Source organism: Corvus cornix, chromosome 3 (assembly GCF_000738735.6).
Source record: "Corvus cornix cornix isolate S_Up_H32 chromosome 3, ASM73873v5, whole genome shotgun sequence".
Classification (NCBI taxonomy): Eukaryota; Metazoa; Chordata; class Aves; order Passeriformes; family Corvidae; genus Corvus; species Corvus cornix.
The window spans coordinates 97137855-97160506 of record NC_047056.1 but is presented as its reverse complement, the minus strand read 5'-3'; the positions used below and the strand labels follow the sequence as shown (position 1 = coordinate 97160506).

Genomic DNA, 22652 nt, shown 5'->3' with positions numbered 1-22652 from the left:
ACCAGGCAGTCCTCAGGTGGGGAGATTCAAGGGGCCCTCAAGAGACCACCTGTTTGTTTAAGAACAGGACAAAATTATGAAAAATGTTTGTCACAAATGTGTTGAAGTCTCCTTAAAGCTCTCAGATGGTGGATATTACACATCTGAGTCTTACTAGGAAACTTAATCCAGAATTCTTAAATTGCCCTAGTATTAGAAAATACATTCTATCTTACTGCACTTTTTACCTCAGTTTTTTGTCCTGTCCATAGTGGTAGGGGAGAATGTGCAAATCCTCTTTTTTTACGGTCTTTTGCATACTTGAAAATTTTTTTCTTCCCCTTCTACAATGAGAATCAATTTGCAGGCAAATCAGTGTTTACCCCTTTCTCATAAGTAAATGCATTCTGGATTCTCTGAACTCTCCCCTGTTACTTCACATCCTCCCTGAGTGCCCACGTAAGAGGTCTCAACAATCCAACTGATCTCTCACCAGCAGTGAGAAGAAGGAATCACTTTATATTTCACATGTGAATACGAATTTTGCTTTTATAACAAATATCTGGAAGTCCAATTTGTTTACTCCTGTGTAGTTTTCTTACCCTCAGCCTATTTCCTTTCTACAGGGAATAGGCTTGTTGTTTCTTCCCATTTTGTATTTGTATATTACTCCCAGTCTTTGGTAGCATTTTGCCTTTGCTGTTTGAATCACAGCCAATTTAACATTTCAGTTTCTTAACTTGTCAAGATTATTTTGCATTCTGATCCTGCTCTTCATAGTGTCTGTACCATTCCCAGCTTGGCATCATCTGTACATTTTACAAGCATTCTTCATATTTCATCATACAAGTACTACCTAACCAAAAATACGAACACTACAAACCCTAAAGAGATCCTTGTGGACAAGATCATCTAGCAAGTCCTTCTAGTCATCAGCAAATGACTTTCCAATTGCACTTTTCAGAGACAGCAAACATCCATCTGAAGGCTTCATTTAGATTTCTTCCCAATTTGCTTATGGGAGTATCACAGTGGCAGTACCCAAAGCCCTAATCACACCACTAATATAACAGATACTGCTTCACCTCTAACCACAAGACTTAGCCCTTGGCAATATAAAGAAATTATTCTTCTTTACATTTAGGAGATGATCCAATTGAACACTGCAGTCAAAGATGCAACTGTCCATCTACCAAGCATTTCTGGAATACCCAATACTTTTCTAATGAAACAGATGCATTTCTCCCAGATGTTATGTAACTGGACTCAAAAACCCCGAATATTACTCATTCTAAAATACCATACATTCAGTTATAAAGACAAAGGATACAATTTCTCTCTATAAATACCACTAAAGATGTAAATCACCATGAAAATAATGGCATTTAACTAGAGGATAATGCCGGCAAAGTGTAAATGAATCTGTCCTTGAGTATTTTTAGCCTGGAAATTAGAAGGAATCCCTTAACCATGAGAACAATCAATTTCTAAAGCAAGCTACCAGTTTGCTCTCCTGGGAGCTTGATGCATCCAAATCTAATATGCTTTGATAATAATCAGACATTATTTGTGATCATGAATAGTTCTGATTTCTTAGCAGCATCTTGTATCTTCTCAGCAAACATGCCAAACTCTTAAATCTCATTTTTGCCACAGAGGGGAAACAGTTTACTTTTTAAAATTTTTTCGTGGAGAATACCATTTAAAAGAAATAATTAGTTTTAATTAGTCATTAAAGTAATTTAACCAATTTAAGTGGTCTTTATAACTTAATTTTATTTAACTTAGTTCAGAAAGTATGACTTCAGTATCTAATAATAATTAGCACATCAAACAAAAATGAAGATTCTACTGTTAACCTTAAATAATCCTATCCTCTAACAAGGACCCTCCAATATACTACGTGCTTAACTTTGTTGTTTGTCTGGAAACCAAGATTATTTTTCTTAAGTACTCCTAGAAATTTTTTATTGCTTTTTGACTCAGTTTTGCAGCAATCTATTGCAGAAGGTAAGGTCAGGCAGCTTTTAAAATTCTTTCTTAGTGTACTTACTCAAATGGCAATTTTGGATAGGTCGGCCAGTGAGCACTACACAATATAATCCTAGAGACTAAAATGTATTCACTATTTCTCCATTTCAGGTGAACTTCTGTTTTACACATCAGGTGACTGGTGAAAGAATTACAGTCCTTATGAAAATTTCTTTGTCATAGCCTCTGTCTTTTCCTCCATTCTGCACTTCTCTCATTCTCATTTCCCACTTTTTAAGGCAACAAAGGCCATACATCACATCTAGACCTCCTCATGCTCCATTTACATGTGAAGATAAAGATGCTTTAGACCAGTTAGCTCAATTTAATTAAGAAAAAAAAAAAATCACCAATAAAGCGAAGTTTTGCATGTTGAAAAAGGTTGAGATTTTTTTCTATTAAACTCCTGAATTACACTTTATTCTACATTATGGCTTTGTTTCATATGTATGATGTCTATTGTCAAACAGCGTCTGTGACTGATAAGCAACTGGAATCTGGCTGCCTTAAAGCCTCTCTTGGTAAATGTTCAAAGTTAGCGGCATAGTCTGAGATTATTTGGGAATTACTACTTGTTTTTGAGAAGTTGTGACATTTGAATATGAGAAAACTGCTTTCCAATTTTACCTGCAAGATATTTTATTTTTTTTTTCCAGGGAGTGCCTTGTCAACAGTGCACACATACCACAGAGTTATCTTACCAAAATGATGATGCCCAGGATTGCAACACATTTATCTTTCTTTAATTTGAACGTCTTGGTTTGGATTACCTGCACACTGCCTATTTCTCTTAATATATCAAAATCTTGCATCTGTTGCACCAGTGCCCCCCAGACAGAGCTGAAGATTTTGTCACAGAAAAAGACAACAAGCCAAGCAATAAAACCTTATCTCCTTAAGGTGCTAGAAGAAAGGAAAGCATTTGCATTTAGAAATTATTCCTTTTAACGTCTATCTTCTAGATATCTTCTAATATCAAGGATTCCTCACACCCCCTTTTGCTATGTCCAGATCTGACAATAAGACCCCTAAGAACTGAAGGCCTGTTGTCACATTGTGGAGGGCAGTGATTTCAAATGATTCTGTAAGTTAGGAGATGCTTTCCTCATGGGAGTGAAAATGTCTCCATAGCAAAGGAGTGACAAACAGACTTTGGGTGTGACATCAGGGCAGACACTCTTGTCAGCAAGGCAGTGCCAGTAACGTACCCAGTCATTTTCCCAGTAAGACCAGAACTATTAATAACTTGTATTTCCTTTAGTATTTTGCATATTCACAGTACCATTCTTTAATATGCATAATTACTATGTTCCCTGTTTAGGTAATAATTAATGCATGCAGCCAATATCATAAAATTGCTCCAAAGTGATGGAGATCCCCTTTAAACTAGACTTTCAAAGACAGGCATGTCTACCACACTGTGAAACCATGCTCCTGCTGAGAACTGAAAACCCATAATTGAATTTGAATGACATTCTATGATTTGAAGCAAACAATGTTAATAATTCTCTATTAAGAGTAAATTACTCAATTTCAATATAATTTTATTACAGGAATTCACAAATAAGGTAATTTATAGATACTTGACAATCCAAAATTAGATTTATCATTAATAATAAAAGTAAGTAGATAAAAGAGGAAAAGTTTAAAATATCAGTATCAGAAATATGAAACTGCAAAGAACTTGTGAGATACTAAAAATTAAAAAAATCAGATAGCTATGTAGATGCATCTTTTTATGAAAAACAAAAAGACATCTATTTCTACTTATTAAATACAGTTCCATGGACATTTATTATACTTGTACTGTCTTATTTTTTTTTTTTAAGGTGCCCTTCCCTGTCTTCTCAGGGATATCATCTGGACAACAGAAGGACACTCTTGATTTTTTTTCTAGATGAAGATTGCAGATATATGGTGTGACTGAGAGTTGCATGCAGTCTGAGGCAGTGAGACATGAAATTTTTAGTGAAATTCTGGTTCACTGCTGTCAATGGGAGCTTTACCATTAGTTGTAGGGAAAGCAGAATGTCACATTTTGACCAAAGTACTAGCGTAACTTTCTACAGCATATTCTTTATTTGCTAATGTACTTTTAATACTATAGGTGCTTCGTATTTCCTAATTTTATCTGACATGGTAGAAGGGTTTTTGTTTTGAGCACTGCCTCTGCAATTTGACATGTGCCCTACAAAAACAGCTACAGTTTTAAATGCAACAATTATTCTCTATGTAGCTATCAACAGCAGTATTACCTAACAAATTTAGAACAAAATGCGTACCTGAAGGAAAATCCTTCCAATTCCACTCAGCAACTGAGGTTCTTGCTGTGGGTAGTATTTGATGACGGTGTGGTAAGCATCTACAGCCAGCACATAGTCCTAAGGGTGAAAAGCATACAATCAGGTATTTCAGCTCAGAATACTTCAGCCTTTGTCAGCTTCTTTGTAAAGACGTATTCCAATAGAATTAAAGCATTTGCAACTTGTCAGTGGGACAGAATTTCTATCAATCACTGTAGACACTAGTAGCTGACTTACATTGGTCTTTTCTCAGTTATACTGGAACTGCATACACAGGAGATTTTTTTTTTTTAAACTGGATCATGCCACGAACTAAAACTCTGAACATTTACGCCTCAGATTATGATTTAGGATGGAAGTCAAGCACCTTCTGTGTGACTGGGAGTATACATACTTGAGAAATGTCTCATGTTTCAAATATGTATGTAATTTACATGGTTTAACAAACTATATTCCAAAAGCTTTGTGAAGTGCCTGTGCACATGCTCTTGTGAAAAGCATCATGTGACAGAAACTGCAATTCTTGCACATCTTCAGATGACAAACTAGCACTACTACCAAAGGAAACAAGACATTTTCTCTTCCTCCACCCAAACTGTTGGGCTTTTTAGTGCATAAAAGCAGGTAATCTAAATAGAAAATGGATTTGGGCTAAAAATAAGTGAGGGGAGGGCTAGTTCTGATCTCCAGAAAGCTTTGCAAGTGATACATCTGCACAAAGGCCGTGCTGGCAGGAGGCCACTCCGAGATCTGCCTGTTCAAGATGGAGTGCCAGTATACCCTCCAGCTAAGGACCAGTGACAGAAGATTAAACAAAACCATGGTCCCATTTCCCACTGGAAAGAAATGCCCATGTGACTGGTTCCTGCAGTTCAGCTGTTTCATGGTTGAACTGCAGTAATTCAGTGACCTGGGCAGGACATGACTTTCAGAGCCTGGCCACGTGGTTTGGCAGGCAGAGGTAAGAGGCACTGCCTGTGCTCTGTGCTGACTGAGACAGGCTGTAGCTGTAGGAACATCCACTGGCCCAGGACTGTGCCAGCCTCAGTTGCTGCAGCTTGGAGAAACGTGAGCAGAGGCAGAGAGCACCTGCCTTTGCTTACAAGGGGCAGGCCAAACAAAGGCTGAGTGCTGTAACACTTTGGTGCTTCCCAACAGTCCTGCCCTTCAACTTAATACAAGAATTGTGGTGGGCATTAGAAAGCAAAGGACAACAGAGAATAATCATTCAGAACTACACAGACATCTTGGGGTACTCTCTGCCCTTCCATTTTTCTTGGTGAAATTATAGTACTCAGTTAACTTGTCCCTAATGTGATCACAGCTACTAGTAAAGATTGTTTTTCTTCATCTCCTGCTTAGTTTGAGGAAGCAATGTTCCCCAGGTGTAACGAATTCCTTTTCCTGAGGATACATTTAAAAGGATGTAAACCCTGCACCCAGCTCTGAAGTCCTCAGCACAGGAAACACATGAATGTGTTGGAGCAGGTCCAGATGAGGGCAACAAAAATGGTGAGGGCTGGAACACCTCTCAAGAAGGAAGGCTGAGAGAGTTGGGGTTGTTCAGCCTGGAGAAACCTCACTGCAGCCTTTCAATACCTGAAATGGGCTTATATATCAGGGCCTATTGTGATAGGACAAGGCATAATGGTTTTAAACTAAAACAGGGTTGACTTAGACTAGATATAAGGAATAACCTGTTTACACTGAGGGCAATGAAACACTGGAACAAGCTGCCCAGAGCTATGGTGGATGCTCCATCCCTGGATGGAAACATTCCAGGTCAGACTGGTTGGTGCTCTCAGCAACTCAATCCAGTTCAAGATGTCCCAGTGCATGGCAGGGGTAGGTTGGACTACATGACCTTTAAATGTCTGTTCTGACCCAAACCATTCTATTTGAAATATATTAATTGTTTCATACAAACAAAAAGTCAAGACGTATCTTTGGAGTCTGATCTGTATATGAGAGAAATTACATGTCCTGTAATTGTAGGAGGTGAGTTAAACAGCTCAGGAAAGCCCTCTGCAGGACCCTTCTTTTGCAAACAACTTGTATACTGTGGGTATAATGATTAATTCTGAACAATTAATTATTAACATTTAGAGGTTATTCCAATTCTAACATGCCATGACAAGTTCACACTTATTATTGGCAATAAAAAGACTTTAAGGAAAACCAACATGCCATATACACAAGCATATTTATTTAAATTCTGGTGTATTTATAATTCATGACTTAAATGTGATGAAATTAAAACAACCACAATTTTTCATGAATTTATGATTTAGGAAAAACTCAATTTTCATTGTAACAGCTCTCAGTAAAGGACTTAATTGATCATGGAGTATGACTGTCAGGCAGGCATAAAAAATTTGGAATAGGGACCCTTTGATCTAGCTCTTTAGAGGAACCCCAGCCATGCTTGTAGCACCTATTAATTCTTCCAAGAGTATAATCCACTAAATCTGAAGGATTGTCTGTGACTGTGATTTCAATCCCTTCAAGCATCAAATGTGCTCACTAGAGAAATAATTTTCTTGTATCAAATTCTGTGGTCTAAAGCTGCCCCTTACCCAGTGCTTACTCTTGTGCACACTCTAAGGCTCTGGCTACACAACAAAGATGCACAGCACAACCACAAGGGATTGGGGCTCTGCAGTCACATCCCCAAACTGATGCAGAAACAATTCTGAGGAGACCATGCAGCAAGTTGACAGGAAAGTGCTTCTGCCAGCTTAGTTTACAGGTTAGCATGAACTGACAGCAGAAGAGCCTCAGCCACAAGAAGCTGCATGAGTGGGCAGTGTTTGCACAATCACAGCAGCACAGGCTCTCTCGTGTACATAGCAGCCAGCCTTGGTAGGAATAAGCAGCCATGTCTTAGAGGCCCAAGCTGCAGGGGCTCAATGGATTTGGCCTAGTCAGGCAAAGAAACCCCCCTCCTTTTCTGCATTCCTTAATGTTATCTCCAACACCATATGCATTACAACTACGAGTACATAAACACTGACAGCTCCTAAAATGTGAGAGTAGAGGTGAACATTAAGAGTCTATGCACTGTGTTGGTGGACACTGCACCCTCTTTCCATACAACAGGATAGCACATTGCATCTGTGCTTACCCACCCCATGCCTTGCAGTATGTGTCACAGAAATGGGACCCATTTCTTCCAGGAGATGGAAAGAGACTAAATTATTTATGTCCAAAGGCAAAAGCAAGGATGGCCCCAGGATGAAACTGTGAAACATCGTCATATCTAGGCTCACTTCTAAATACAACCTCATTCTGTAGTCACCTGTGGATCCCACAGTGAGTTTAATATGCATTTATTCTTCTCCCCACTCTATCATGAAAGCATTAGGAGATTTCTTGAATACCCTACATGTGATACAGAACAATACTATTCAGTGGTGAGTTATAGAGGCATCTTATCTGACAGTTCCTTCTGATGGAGCATATAGTAAAATAGATGATATTTGGTCTCACTTACTAAAGACTGTTTCATTCACAGTTTTGCTAATGTGACATAATACAACAAAGATTGTCTGATGGCATAATAAATACACACCACCTCTGAGGAGTGAAGTCTTGACTGATACAAGGTGTGGTTGTGAGGAGTAAAACATATTAAGTACCGTCAGTAAAAACCCCAATGACTACAGCCTGTGATCTTAAGACTTAGAGATGGGGCTGACATATTGTCATGGTCTTTAATGTCAAAAGATTAAGAGCCTTCCAGTTTTCCACACCTTCGTAAAAAAATCCCAGAAGGAGGACGTAAGTTACACTATTCAGGATATGAATGAGAATTGGCCTATTGTTTTATAACTCAGTACCTCTTTTATTATGAAAATTTGGGGTTAACATTACAATATACTAATCCAAAATAGTTCTAGTAAGCCACTGGACCTACTCACTGGAGTATATTTTTCCTTTAATGCACCACAGTGTAACTGTACTTCCCTTCATGGTCACTGCATTACACATTTTCATGTTTCCCTCATCACCACCGTAAGTACTTAATTAGAAATAAGCATAAATGACCGTGATGTGTAGAATGCTGAGAATAAGTTCAAGAAACCTTATGACTAAAAATCTTAGTTATAGAAGTGGATAGTTCATAAATACTTTATTTTGGGGAGAAAGGACAGGGATAAGTTATCCTTCCTCTCTATCTAGTGCAGTTGTGGAAAGGTTATGAAAGCAGAGATTCACAGTGCTATGAATCTTGAGAGCTGTACTGCAGCACTCAGGCACAGGACATGATGATTCATGCAGTTTTTCTCCTTTAAATCATAGAGGAACCAAAGTCCTCAAGCATCAGTCTCTTGTGTCACTAGCACAAGCTGTTACCTCCTTTTTGGTACAGTTTTAGTTGTATTATATGTATGTATTAATGTGTGTGTGTACAGTTAGAATATGTTAGTTTGGACATTGAGCCAATGATATTGGATAAGGGGTGGAATGTCTTGGGGTGACTTTATGATGTGTATCCGCTGCCCTATGCCTAGACATGAATCCTGTGCCTTTTCCCTAGCTTTAAGGCAGACTTTTAAGATGGGGGGGAAGCCAGTGGAATTCCTTCGGCACTGTGTTCAAAACCAGAGATAAGCTTGCTGGCTTCTTCTGCCCGGCTCCTCCACTTCTCCAGCAGAGAAGAGAGTTACACATTCCTTTTGCTTTTCAGCTAGTTTCCTGTTCATTAGCTCAAGTACAGAGCCCTGGGACTTTGGCTTCTTCTTCTTCTCTTCCGGACTGTTCAGCAACACCAGAACACACCGGGAGGCAAGGTGCAGACCTTGGCCCGCAGGGGCCCACACCAAACCCCAGCTCCGGAGAGGAGAAAGCCACACCCACAAAGGACTCTGAAATCTACCCAGGTTCTCTCCACAGTGAGAGGTTTTATTATTTAGCATTACTCTTTTCCCATGCCGGCGTGCATTGTGTTTGTTAAAAAAATAACTTTTTGTCCTTTTTCACTTTCCTCTGAGGAATTTTCTTTCCAAATGTGGTGGGGGAGAGGCAGCTGAAACCTGCTTTCTTTGGAGGGGACATTCCTCCCAGAGCATCTCCTTTAATTTGTCTCAAACTGTGACAACCCAGATTAAAATCAATTCTAATGCTTTTGTGTTACGAAGGGCAAGTTCTACAAAAGCTAACACAACACTTAAGAAAACTAAAAAGCACAAAATGTGCCTTTAATTTACAGGGCATTTATAATATATATGGAAAATACTTAAGTGTTTATTCCTTAGAGAGATGAAAGTCTGGTAAGATAATGTCAAAAGCGATTTTAGCTCAGATGAAAAGAACTTAAAAAGTTCTTAAGACACTTCCATGGCGATTTAGTAAAGTGATAGGCATTTTGCAGATAAGACTTTTGAAATGAAGCAATGCACATCATCATTTGCATGTTAAATTAATATTCCCCTCATGGAGCTATATTCAGGATATGCTTTCATAGTGACTTAAGCCCACAGTTCTTGTAAACGGAAGTCTACAGTGAGAGGTTACATGGTCTCCCTCTCCCCTTCCCCTCCTCCTGCTGTGTTTCCACATCTTTCCTTAAGTTGCCCCTTGTTCACAGGAAATGGGAAAGCTGTTTGATATCAGTTAATATGACTGAGATCCACCATTTCTTTGTCATTTGGTTAAGCCCAACAGTGGTGCACAGAAGGAAGGTAGAATCCATTTAAGAAAGGTTATATAAATTAAGGGAGATGAACAGGAAAGAAAGGTACATTAAGACTGCCTTAAACTGCTACCAAATTGTCACTGGTCACACAGATAAAGGGACACAACAGGCAGAATTCAGCACCTAGGAAAGATAGTCCCAGGGTGTAGGAAACATGACTGATTTCCTGTGTCTGGGTGAAACACTTTGCCTTCACTCGCTATCTTCAAATTAATATACCCCCCCCCGTCTCAATAATTTAAGGAGATGTTTAACTATGAAACCAATGAGGCATATTTAAAAAGGCAAAAATCTTTGTACTACATAAGCAGAATCCTTTGATTCAGGTAAGTAATGCTGAAAAGATATGACATGAAATAAACCTAACCAAGAGTTGAGGATTACTAAAGTAGCTTTAAATAGTTATACAGCCAATATATAATCAAAGTGGGTTTTTTTAATTTTCAACTGTCAATCCTGACAAGATTGTTCCCTGTTAGATACTACTGTAGTTTTTTTGGCCAAACAAAGCGGTCGGTAAAAGTGAGATAATAAGTCTGGGGTTTTTATTCATACCGAAGTCACATTGTTTTACTTTAATCAATTATTATTATTATTATTATCTTCATCATCAACTACTTGCACACGTAACACGTAACAGTATCAGATCAAGCATAATGTTACAATACTGTAAATGGTCACTAGATGGCAATAGATGGCTCTGACTTGGAGAATGAAATAGTTTTTTCTTAAATTACACACACGTGAAACACCAGAATAAAAACAAATGCAGTTTTTAAAGTAGATGATACAGCAGCAAAAAAAGGTGGAACCATGTTAAATTAATATAATTGTTCATGGAAGAACTTACAAAAATGTGTTTAAAACTTATTTGAATAGATTCATAATGAATACTCTGGAAGGTAGAGAAGATGACTACAGTACTGCTGCATGTTCGAATGGTCTGGGGATATTCCTGAAAACTGAAAGACCCACAACTAACCTATAGCCAGTGCACTGAAATGCAAATTTCAGATGGAAGTAATTATGCATTAACATGCAATTGTGGGTAACCTGGAAGCTATTGTGAACCATAAATTTATAAATTAACAGCTGGGAGATAGGTCCTAAATACAACTGGTCTTAAGAAGTATCTGAGCTGCAGAATTTCTGAAATATCATTTCCAAAAACATGGTAATTGGTATTCACAAATATATTTCTATTACTCAAAGAAAATAGCACTAACAAGACCAAACCAGAGGAAGGTGAGAACTGTGCATGGATGTAGATTTGTGTGTACACATGAAAAACAATACTACGTGAGTTAAAAAGAATTCACAGCAAAAAGTAAAGTGAATTTCTTGAAAATATACCAGCATTTTCTTATTTATATATTCTACTTTATTTGGAATGGCAACTCATTCTTTTCTTCACTTGTTTACTGAAAATTATTTAAAAAATGAACCTATATCATGTACCTACTTCAAAAGACAGATGCTTACTAACTCTTAAAAATACCCCATGTTTTAATGAACAATTATTTCTATTCAAGACAGAAATGTTCTTATTGCAATAAAATCATGAAAACAAATGGGTATTTCCCCTAATTCTCATAACAAGGATATTCCATTTTGTGTAAAGCTGTATAGCTGGCTTTTGTATTTAAAAAAAAAAAAAAAAAGGAAGAAATCATACTTTTCTGAGGTATTGTAATATTAAGAATGGAGCCTTGTTTGGGAAGTAGCTCAGTAAACATCAGAGGATCAGGTTTGGCATGACCTTGGGCAATCGAAGTGCAGGGAGCCAGGAGTGCAAATCCTGGCCTGTGAAGATTCTACTGCTGACAGCCCTGCTCCAAGGCTGTTGCTGCTAATTGATTTGTAAAGCACAGCTAAGCTCAGGATAACAGCAGTTTGCTGCAAGAGTGGCAACACCCGTTTCCCTAACCAAAACATCATCAGCAGAAGTTGTTTTATTTCTACTTCCCGAATACAAGGAGAAGCTAAGAGTGTTGCACCAAATGGAGTACAATTGGTTAAAAAATGTAAGGAGGAATCAAGGGAAAAAAACCCTCAGTAGTGAAGGCTAGTCACTTCTGCTTTTATTCCTTTCTCTTCCACCCCTACCCACTAGTGAGGATTTAAACTTGAAAGAAGACATATTACAACTGAGATCGGTTGACAAGGGAGGATGTATTTAGATGTTCTGGATCTCCATCAGATACAAAAGCTACAGTGTTATTAATCCTCACAAACAGAGCAACATTCCTAGTGCACAATTTGTAAAAGGCAGAGCACATAATTACTTTCAATTAGAGCATTTAGTTAAGTGTTTGAAAAATTCAATTTAAAAATGCAAATTCTGTATTGTTATTGCATGTTCTCTAGGATGATTTGGGGAGAAGTAAGTACAGATATATTCTCAAAGAACATTAGTGCAAATAGCTATCTATTAAATAAGACATTATTAAGCCTAATTAATTCTTCACTAAGCAAAACCTTCATGTACTGTCAGGTAGTCTTCCCTTATCTCTGCACCAGTAATTCACTTGTATTTTCTCTGACATTCTATTCTGGAATATACGGTACCTCTGCAGTTCTGCCACCCACGTACCTTCATCATTAGCAGACAGTTTGCCATGGAGTACATCACCCGGCCCAGACGTGACCTCCACAGCTGAACAGAGGCTGCAAAGTAAGAGCAGCTTGTGAATTTGCAAAAATAAATTAGAGGTTCTTTCTTGCCATCAATTATTGGTCCTATGAATTACGATTTTGAAAGGTCTCCCTTGTTAACACCACTGGGTTTTAGCCTAGAATTTTTAATCCTCAGCCTTGCTGCAGCATCAGACAATTCTGCATCTCTCCAAGGGAATTGCTCAAGCAGCTCTGAGTCCCATACACAAGGCAACAACACAGAGCAATAGACAGTCGCTCAGCTCTCGGCTCAGGCCAAATATTAAACACCGAAATAAGCAACACGTTTTCCAACATCAGAACAAAAGGTGCATAAAAGGATTCGAGTGATAATGAGCATCAGTTTAAAAACACATAATCTACAGCATTAAATGTGATAAATTAAAAAATCAAACATAGATGTCATTTCAGAGCCAAAACATGCAGAGTGAGAAATGTCTGAGTCTGGGACTGTTTGTGCTTGCCTCTGGCTGAGAGATATGCTGAAAAAAATCTGCCAAGCTTGTCTGCTTTCCCTATGCTCCCGGAGCTTGCAAGCATTAAAAGCTGCAGCAGATTTCTCCTTCCTGCTTTGCAGACAGACTCCTGATGTTGTAAGAGAACAGTTCATACAGACCCTTATTTTCTCTCGTGTTAGAGTACCATAGATCAATGCTAGAAATATTCCTCTAATCCTCAAAAATAAACATTAGGACTATTCTAGTACATTTGAAAAATACATGTATCTCAGTCAATCAGCTGTCAAGGTCACTGTAATGATTTGAAAGAGAGTGGGGGGAAGGGGGAAGAGGCTATTTCAATAAAATTGTGATAACTGAGACCACTCATTTGTATCATTAATGTAGTCTCTGATGAAAGCACGGCAGATTACACAGATAATTCTTTCAGCACACAGTCATTACAAGTAAGAAGAGCTTGGTGAAATGTCTACTGCTTTTCCTAAAGAGGAAAACCCCAATCCATGAATATTCTCAAATTATCTTTGTCGAAGAGGGTTATAATGTAGGGTCCAAGACTGAACCCAGTATTTCATCTACTGTACCTTACAATCATTCATTACTCCTAGCTTTTGTTTTAGAAATTCCCCCTTGACCACACATTCCTAGTGCTACCAATGGAGGCGATTCTGTAAACCATGAACAAGTACTTCATGACACATTTCCTTTTTTTCTTTCCTGTAAAATCTGAACATAATTAAATAACTCCCCTCCATTATTTCACTTAAGTAAGTATCTCCTTTTTTGCCCGTCCTCATAGTTTGGTCATCACATTCAGTTTTTTAGGACTTAGGTGACAACAAATTAGATGTTGATTCCTACACCAGAGACATCCAGGTTTCATGTTAACAATCAGCACCAGCTACAGCTCTCAAAAAAGGACTGCAAAGCAGGCAGACCAGATGTCTTCAGCCTGTGCTATAAACTGAACAGGAACCTGGTCTGGAAATTCTGTAGCTCTGTGGGATGAGGCTTCTTAACACTGGCAGAAATGGGTTAAAGAAAACCTGCAAAGCAGTAAACAAAACCAAAAACACAACAGCAGATCACTGTGTTTTACTGAGATGCCTGAAACGCTCTCTGCAGGTCCATGCAGCCATGCTTCCACTCTAAACATTTGCTTTTACTTGTTTTCATCAAGGGCTCTGTACTCCACACTGCTATTCATTTCAACAGGCATTGTGAAGTTACAAAATTGGCATCTTATAGAACGTATTACCAGGCAAGTGGTGCAATGCTAAATCTCACTGCCTGCTGAAAAACTGGCAAATGAGGTGCTCTGTTCCAGGCTAGAGGAGATGTACATGCTAAGTTGATTGGTGTTGCACCTTCTTACATCAGCAGCATGGAAATTACATGCTAAGCATAATCCCCATAATTAATTAGGGCTGCCATCACATAAAGTTAATAAGGTTTGCTTCAGCAAGTCTCAGATGAAAAAAAGCAAACCCATTATCAGCTTCCTGGAGCTCCAAATGCAAAGAAGAAGCAGAGAGGGAGCAGACCTGGCTGACCTCCACAGACAACAGCAGTCAACAGCCTCTACAAAGGTCCCGTGGGCTTTTTGGCAGTCTTAAACCTAGAGGCAGCTGCAGAGTAGACATGTAGAGATCTCTCCAAATTTTCTGCAGCCATGTCCCTTGGTAACTACTAGCTGCTGCTTTTCTAACTATGCCTTCTCCTGAGCCCATGTGAGCTCTGAAGCAGAAGCAGAGAGGAAAAGCAAGGAGCCAGTAACTCTTGAGTGAGGCAGACTGCAGGACGCAGGATTATGATACAGCTAGGAAGAAGTCCTTGTACCTTAAAGGGGGATCAACACTTTGGTTTTAAAGTTGCAAAAAAGAAAAAGATGTGGAGATAAGGATGAAAATTCTGGCAGAAAGTGCTAACAGGGAAAAGCAAGTAGGAGAACAGAGGCAAAAAGTGTATCAGATACAAGAGGAAAGAACATAAACTCATGAAGTGCTGTGTCTAAATCTTCAATGTAAAATTATTTCCCTTTTTCCTAAATCTTTTGTGAAGAGTAGTAAATGTATTCATTTGACTAAATGTGCAAATACCTTTCTGATATATGCTGCTCCCATGTGTTCACATTTTTAGGACATATTTAGATGGTGTATCAAGTCAGGTACACTGACACACTAAAGCAACTTTTACATCCAGTCAAATTCAAGACCAGGCAGAAGAACAGTTCAGATGGGTCTGCACCCTTCCATATAGACACAGTTTTAAGGAATTATTTATAATTTTTTTCTGCTACTAACTACCCAGCCTCTTCCTATCTCAGAGCCAGACTTTTTTTTCCACAGTCTCCATGTGAATGGTCTCCTAGAAAGAACTTGGTAACACTCCTTAGACTGGTAGCTAAAGCTGAAAGTTTTTTGTTTTCCTGATGTGTGATTCCTTGCTAGGCATCATGAGGGGTCCACACAATTCATAGCAATGTCTAAAAAGTCACATCTTGTTCAATTTTCAAGTACACTCAAATGACCTCATTAGTATAAATTCTGTTAAAAAAAAAAAGCTTGTCCTGATCACCCTTTTTTGTGCAGTAAATTGCCCTATACTATTGAAGCAACATAACTAAGATAGAAAGGACAGGATAAAACATAATTGGACATAAAATCATGAAAATGAAAATCATGATAATTGGACATATAATCTAAATATTGTTCTAATGAGTGACTTAGATATTCCAGGAGTCTAAGTACCATGCAGCTACAGTGAGACTCAGCCACCTGTGCAGCAGCACCCTAAGCCAGAGTAGCCATTGTATGGTGGTAGTTCAATCTGAAAAAACTGAGTGATGTCAGACATGAGGTTTGAGAGGAGTCAGTCAGCCAAGGCTTAAGATGAAACATCTATCTACCTACAATACCAATACACTTATATATTCATCACAAAAAGATAACAGCCACGTTGTTTCTCCTAAGTAGGAAAAAGAATTTATTTATTGCATGAGTTTGATCAAGAGCAAAACTGTGAAATTAATTCCAGCAAAAAGCAGCACAAGGTGTATCATTTCAGGGGCTGAGTAGGCTACCAGACTACAAAACTACTGCTTCAGCCAGTCTGGGGCACTCTTGTGAAAACTTCTGGAATACTTAGGCTAGCAATAAAAACACACCATCTGTGAAAAAAATGTTTAAAGAATACCTACCTTGTCTGTTTTCCTGTGTAATGTTAGTCATACTTCCATCTTCAGCCAAGCCGTGTTCCAAATTTTCTAGTATCTGTAGTAATTTTTTTAAAGTAACCAACATGAGTTTAAACAGCACTATATAGTTAATGCAAATTATCTACAATTGACAGTTTCTATGTAAACCAATTCATGCAGGAATGCTTCACCTAGGTAGAGCTCAAAATTAATGGTTATTACCATAGCTAGATCAATTGCATAAAGTAAGAGAGCCATTGTATTGTAGAAGGATGTTAGAGTTCGGTTTATGATACTTACAGAACATTAAATGTCAGCACACTCTAGGGGTCATATACATTTTGCTAAGTAAAACAGGAAATATGCTTCACCAGAGAATGAACATTAATGACCACAGTGAAAGTCAAACTGATATTTTTCAGAGAAGGCCACGGCCTCCTGACTTCCTCACCCTAAGTATGGGCTTTAGTTTCTTTAGTTTCATGTTTTTGTCTTTAATGAGGTATTCATCTTAGTTCTTACTGCAATTTCCTTCTCAAACTTTGGGGTTTATTGCTTCTTTTTATTTATCATAGTATTAAATCATGTAAATTGTTGAGTGAATGAAACATTTGTTGTTTTGTTGGAAGAATGGAAATGTATACTGAATGAAGCTTGTGTCTCAAGCACTTTTAAAATATGCATGCAAGGCTCTATTTGAAATACACGACAACTTTCCTTTTCCTAATTCCATTACAGTTTCTCCGAGTTCATTTCCCGATTCCCACAGATGACTCCATGTTTCCTGCTACAGATGTATAACTTTGGTTGTAGAATGCTGCCTGAGATTTCCTTCAAAAAACTATTAGGGCCACTTGCTGTTCTAATCAGCCACTGTGGTTACCCAATGAAGGAAATACGAGGCACTGCCTCTTCTGGGGACTGATTGCACTTCCAAATGAAGAGCTTTCAGTTTCTGACAGTATTGGAAGTAATTGTCTTTTCCTAAACCAACAAAGCATTCCAATTGTGCTCAGTGTTTCATAAAGGAACACTTCAAATCAACACAGGAAATCCTTGAAAAAGAAGACAGATAGAATTAATCTGGCCTTGCAAAGTGTATTGGTGTTTTCTAGAGCCAGTGAAGGTCATCTGTACCTCCAGAAAGTCATCTCATGCCACCAATTTTACACATGTTAAACTGGAAGAAACTGCCCTGTGAGAAACCAAGCCCTTTTCATGCACTAGAGTGAAGTTTTGAAGTTAAGTTCATAAATTCAGCTACCAAGAACTTTAGAGCAAGGAGAGACATACAATGAATGTAGAACATTTACCACCTGCCAGCTGAGCCAGGCTAATTTTCCTGGTAAGAACTGTTAGGCCATGATAAATACAAGGTAATATGGCTTACTGTAAACTTTGGTCCCAGAGGGCTAGACTGAGCTGCCGTACCTCAGATTTTGAGAGGCTATGAGCATACGCCAGTAGATACTGCAGCTTAGCTGACAGGTGGCAATTTATGAGCTGGCAGTGGCACGCCTGCAAGACTGACTCTCAGTCCCACTTTCAAAACCAGCGCAGCCACCTAGAAATCACTTAGAAACCAAAGTGCCACCTTTCAATGTTAAATGCCTGGTGTGTAATAGGACAGAAAAAAAACCCCACATTCTTCTCTCTCACAAATCCAAACCACTTTATAATCGACTTTCTCTGGTCTAAAAACCCTGATCTTTCTCTTCCGCTACAAAATATCTAGTGATTTCTTCTCAAATTCAGTAAGGCCCAAAGCTCCTACTCTTGAAATGGTATGAACACAACAAGGGGCCTTCATCAAGGCGACATGCTGTCTTCTTTAAAAAGACAATGTATTTCTCTGAAAACATACTCACTAGCATAATCGAAAAAGGAAGAACTAGATATTAGCATACAATTAGAGTATTACATTAACCATTCTGTGGCATTACTCGGGGATATCTAGCCATCACCTCAAACTCAACGTAATTAAAACAGAGCTTGGTGATGATTTGAAGCTAATTGTTTTATTCCCTAGGTTTATCTCTCTTTTGCCCTTCTTAAGTACAAAAACACCACCTGCAGGTTTCCAGTATTTGGGCATTTCCCCATTTTCCAAGAATTGTTTAATAGTAACATCAATGATTCTGACAGTTCCTCGGTATAAGTTATAGGGTTCAGTCAGTATGAAATATTTAGCTGGTAAACTGTTTATTCTAGCAATATCATATGACATAGCTCTAACCATCCATGTTCCTAATATGAAGGAAAATATGATTGAACACTTCTACCATTTAATTCATCAGTTTTACATATGACCTATGCTTTTTCTTGTTTTGAACACTTATAAATGCACACTTTCACTGAGTTAGTGAATTAGTTTCACTGGCTAGTATTACTTCACTGAGTCTTCTGTTTCATTCCCTATCTACTGCCTGAATGCTGGAATTACTACTATATGCATACCACAATTTAGCCTTTTCTGGTGCTTCTGGAACTGTGGCTTTTTGGGAACTCAGACTGGTACAGCGCCATCATAGTTTCTATGAACTTAACAAACAAGGTGTCAAGACAAATACCTCCCAGACTGAAGTAACACATGAAAACCAGAAAACTTATGTCACCTTACCAACCAGAAGCTTATAATAATCAGACCTAAGAGACTGAAATTTCAAAGAGACTGGGAAGTTCACCAATTTGGAAGTAAAACAGAAGACCAGGAGATATGGAAGAGTGTGTATGAAAGGACCAGGAGGAACATAACTACTCATGAAGGAGAGTGGTGGAACTACAGAAGTTGTGGCTGATGTGCAAATGGCCCAAAAGTATTTTTGACAAGTTTTGCAGAGGTAACACTTGCAGAGGCCTTTTTAGGAAGCAAGACGGTTAACCCACTTGCCCCTGCTCCACCCATCAGGTAGAAGAGCCCAGTACAGCTCGGGCAGTTGAGGAACTGGGGTTTGAAAGTAAAATATATTATACTATGAAATGTGTAAATTTCCAGGAGCTCTCCCTCAAACATCTAGAGAAGCATAGGTACAAAAAAGAGAGGAGTTTAGATTTAGCCTGGAAGTTGTTCTTTTCAGATTTTGGTCTCCAGTTAAGCATTTTATAGCATGTCCTCAGCATTATTAGCACTAAAGTGATCATGCTTATGTTTTTAAATAAACACGTGAAAAGAACAAACACTTGTGATTTAAGTTACTATTGTTACTCTTATTGCCTGGTTGTTCAGACACCATTTCATTAATTTCAAGGCAGACTTAGAGGTACAACAACTCATTGAGGCAGTTCATGTTGGGAAGACCAGCAATAACACAGAGACAGTAACAATTCCACTGGATTCCTCTCCCAGGCTATAAACACCCTTTTGGGACTATAGATAATTACTTTCCCAATGTTGTACATATAGAAATAGATGCAAAATATCTAACCAGATCTTGATTAGACACTTGCAGGAATACTGGAAAAGGGAAAAACATTACTGCAGGAAAAAATATATATGGAAAAATATATACAGGAAAAATGAAAATAACATTTTTGCACCCAACCTCCCATCCTGCTCCAGGTACCAGAAATATCTAAGTAGATGGAGGCTGTACATACCAACTAACCTAAATTAATACAGTTCCATCTTTAAGTGGAATGATTAATCTAAAGTTGACAAATGTCTGTAGAATATATACAACAAAAAGCAATAAAGAATTTAGCAGATTAAAAGCAAGTATTGGATAGGAAAAAAACCCACTGTTACATGAGGGAAGAGAAATGAAACAGAAAGACAAATTTTCTTATGATCAGAACGCATTACCATTAGCCTGGAATAACCTCCCAAGGGATGTGGCCTCAGCACCTTAGGCTGGCTCATTAAAAACTACAAAACAACCTTGCATTGCAGAGAGACAGACTAGGTGAGTTAATAGGTCTTTTCTTTCTTCTAGCTTTTATGACTCAGAGATCATCTAATTTACATAATGATGATTTGCATGCCCTTCTGTAAATACAGATGACCAAAGATTATTTTTCCACTTTTTAAAATAGGGAGGTAAAACACTAGAAGCTTTTGGTTGAAAGCTCCCCAATTAATTCTGTTATAACCCAAATGGTTCCCAAGTGTCACATACAAATATTAAGACTAATGAGTGTACATCCTTTATGTTATTTTCTTGGTTACGCCATGTGTTTTTATATGTATTAGAACCATATTCTTGAACATTCCAGATGTGATCGTTAGACAAACAGCATACAAAAATCAAAACATATGTAAACAATGTTTTTTATCAGCCAGCCCTGACTTCAAATGGTTAAATTACCAACAATTTACAACTGTCTTTTAAAAACAGTTATCTTTACATACTGTCCTTTTCCACACTCTTGTTTCTACAGTTGTCTTTGAATTGCTCCAAAAATTAAGGTATTTAACTGAATGCAAACAAATGAAGTAATCTGCAAAGAGGTATTAGAATAACTGATCAGAAATATTTCCAAGAAGGATGTTTTATTTGTAGTTATCTGTGTACTGTACTTTAAAAAGAAGCATCCACCAGCACAGACAATAGCTTGTCCTCACTACCATATCCTGGCTCTAATAGAATCTGTCAGAACAAAAGGGATATTGTTGTCTTTCTTGCTGCAATTGAACACAGTAACCCAGGGGAAGCCTTGCAAACTCAGACACAGGAAGGCAAAGAGGTGACAATCTCTGAACCAAGTGTAGAGAACAGGAGACTCCTCAGAAGAGCTCATGGAAGATGTAGAGCCAGCCTCAAAGCAGCTTTCTCCAAGGGTACAAGGAGTAACACAGAATTTGCAGTGAGCCAGGTCACTAGCAGTTGATGGACTGAGAACACAGGTAAAGAGACCTATTCTTCAAGAACTTAGTAGGCAGGGAAACATGTATATAATAATTTGTGACTCTCCTTTATTTCTACTTCATCTTCTCCACCATATTCAGTTTCCCTTATTTAAACAAATAATTAGCCTAGTTCATGTTCAAACAAAATCTTGTATTATAGTTTAAAAGTGTCCTTGGTACAGCAGGTATGCTCTAAGGATATGCACTTGAGGTAAACAGCAGAGGCAGAGCCACCTCAAGGCTGTAGATGACCTGAAGGTCTTATAAAGGAGTGTATGTGTGGGGGACAGAGTTAATTTCCTTTTACTTCATTCCTCTACTGACCAACAATCTTTAACTGGCAGAGAATCATGGCTGATCACACTGTAACTGAGATATGGCCATTTCAATCAAGTCTGCCAGATGGCTGATGAATGCCCTGCTCAGCAGTCACTCCCTTGTTCACATTCATGCAGTTTTCTCTCTTTACAAGATTAAGGAATGGAGAAATCAGTTCAGTTTTGGAACCTAGTGGCACCTTCATGACTGAGGGCAGACAGTGCAGCACTTAATACCAGACTGCATAAATCCAAGATATGAAACAGCCAATCTGCTGCAGACTGGGGCAGGCAAATGTCAGTAGAAGCACCATGAAATCCTGCAGTAGAAATGTATGGCATTTCCTAGAAGAACAGAATTACTTCAAATTGAGGACTGTTTATAAAGAAGAGGGCCTGAGAGAACAGCTGGCCAGTGATATTATTGGAACAGCAGTCATCAAGGGCTAAAAAGTAGCACTTCTTGGCCAAATTCGATACATCTCTCAACCATTTCCAAATGAATTCTTAACAACTTTATAGAAAATGCCACTTTCACATCTTATTACCTAAACCATTCATTTTTTCCCCTCATAATACAAAGAACTGGGCTTTTTACTGTAAACATTTGGTTTTCCTAGACATTACTGTGTTAGAAGAAAGTTGATTTCGTACACCTAATGCCATTATAAATATACAATTGGCAATTATCAAAGCCCTCCACTTCCCTTATCCAAGTTATTTTAAGGAGTAAATATAGGAAACTTGCAAGGAATACTGAAAATGAAAAGTAATCACATGTATTTATCTTACGTACAGTTTTGAACTTTCAGGTGTCATAGATAAAGCAATACAGTTGCATTTCTTCTACAATTTACCACACTGTAAAATTCATGGTCACTGGTGCATTAGACTATTTGGGAAAGATTTCTGTAAAAAAAACATTTAAGGACGAATGCTTATGGTCAGGGTTGCTGGTTTTAGTGGAAAAAGTGCTCACAACACCATGACTCCGATTTCAGCACCAACAAATCCCATGTTATAATTTAAGCCATAATTTTATATTATAGTTTTTGATAAAACAAGAACCCCAACCAAACTCAGCAGGTTGTATTTATATTCCTAAAACCAGCTATTTGACTACTGCTGAAGGATCAAGGTCATTAACA

General features: G+C 38.1%; 1 protein-coding gene across 5 annotated transcripts in view; it reads right to left on the bottom strand.

The window, feature by feature from the left end:
- Positions 1-22652, bottom strand: part of TRAPPC12 (trafficking protein particle complex subunit 12) — a 48854-nt gene that overhangs the window by 3591 nt on the left and 22611 nt on the right. For 4 of the 5 annotated variants that reach the window (XM_039569435.1, XM_039569436.1, XM_010393353.4 and 1 more), the window contains exons 7-9: positions 16345-16417; positions 12605-12678; positions 4293-4391 (exon numbers count right to left, since the gene is read on the bottom strand). In XM_039569435.1, the coding sequence (XP_039425369.1) occupies positions 4293-4391; positions 12605-12678; positions 16345-16417 (246 nt within the window). The remainder of the gene's footprint in view (positions 1-4292; positions 4392-12604; positions 12679-16344; positions 16418-22652) is intronic. The other variant, XR_005604228.1, reaches the window with a different exon arrangement.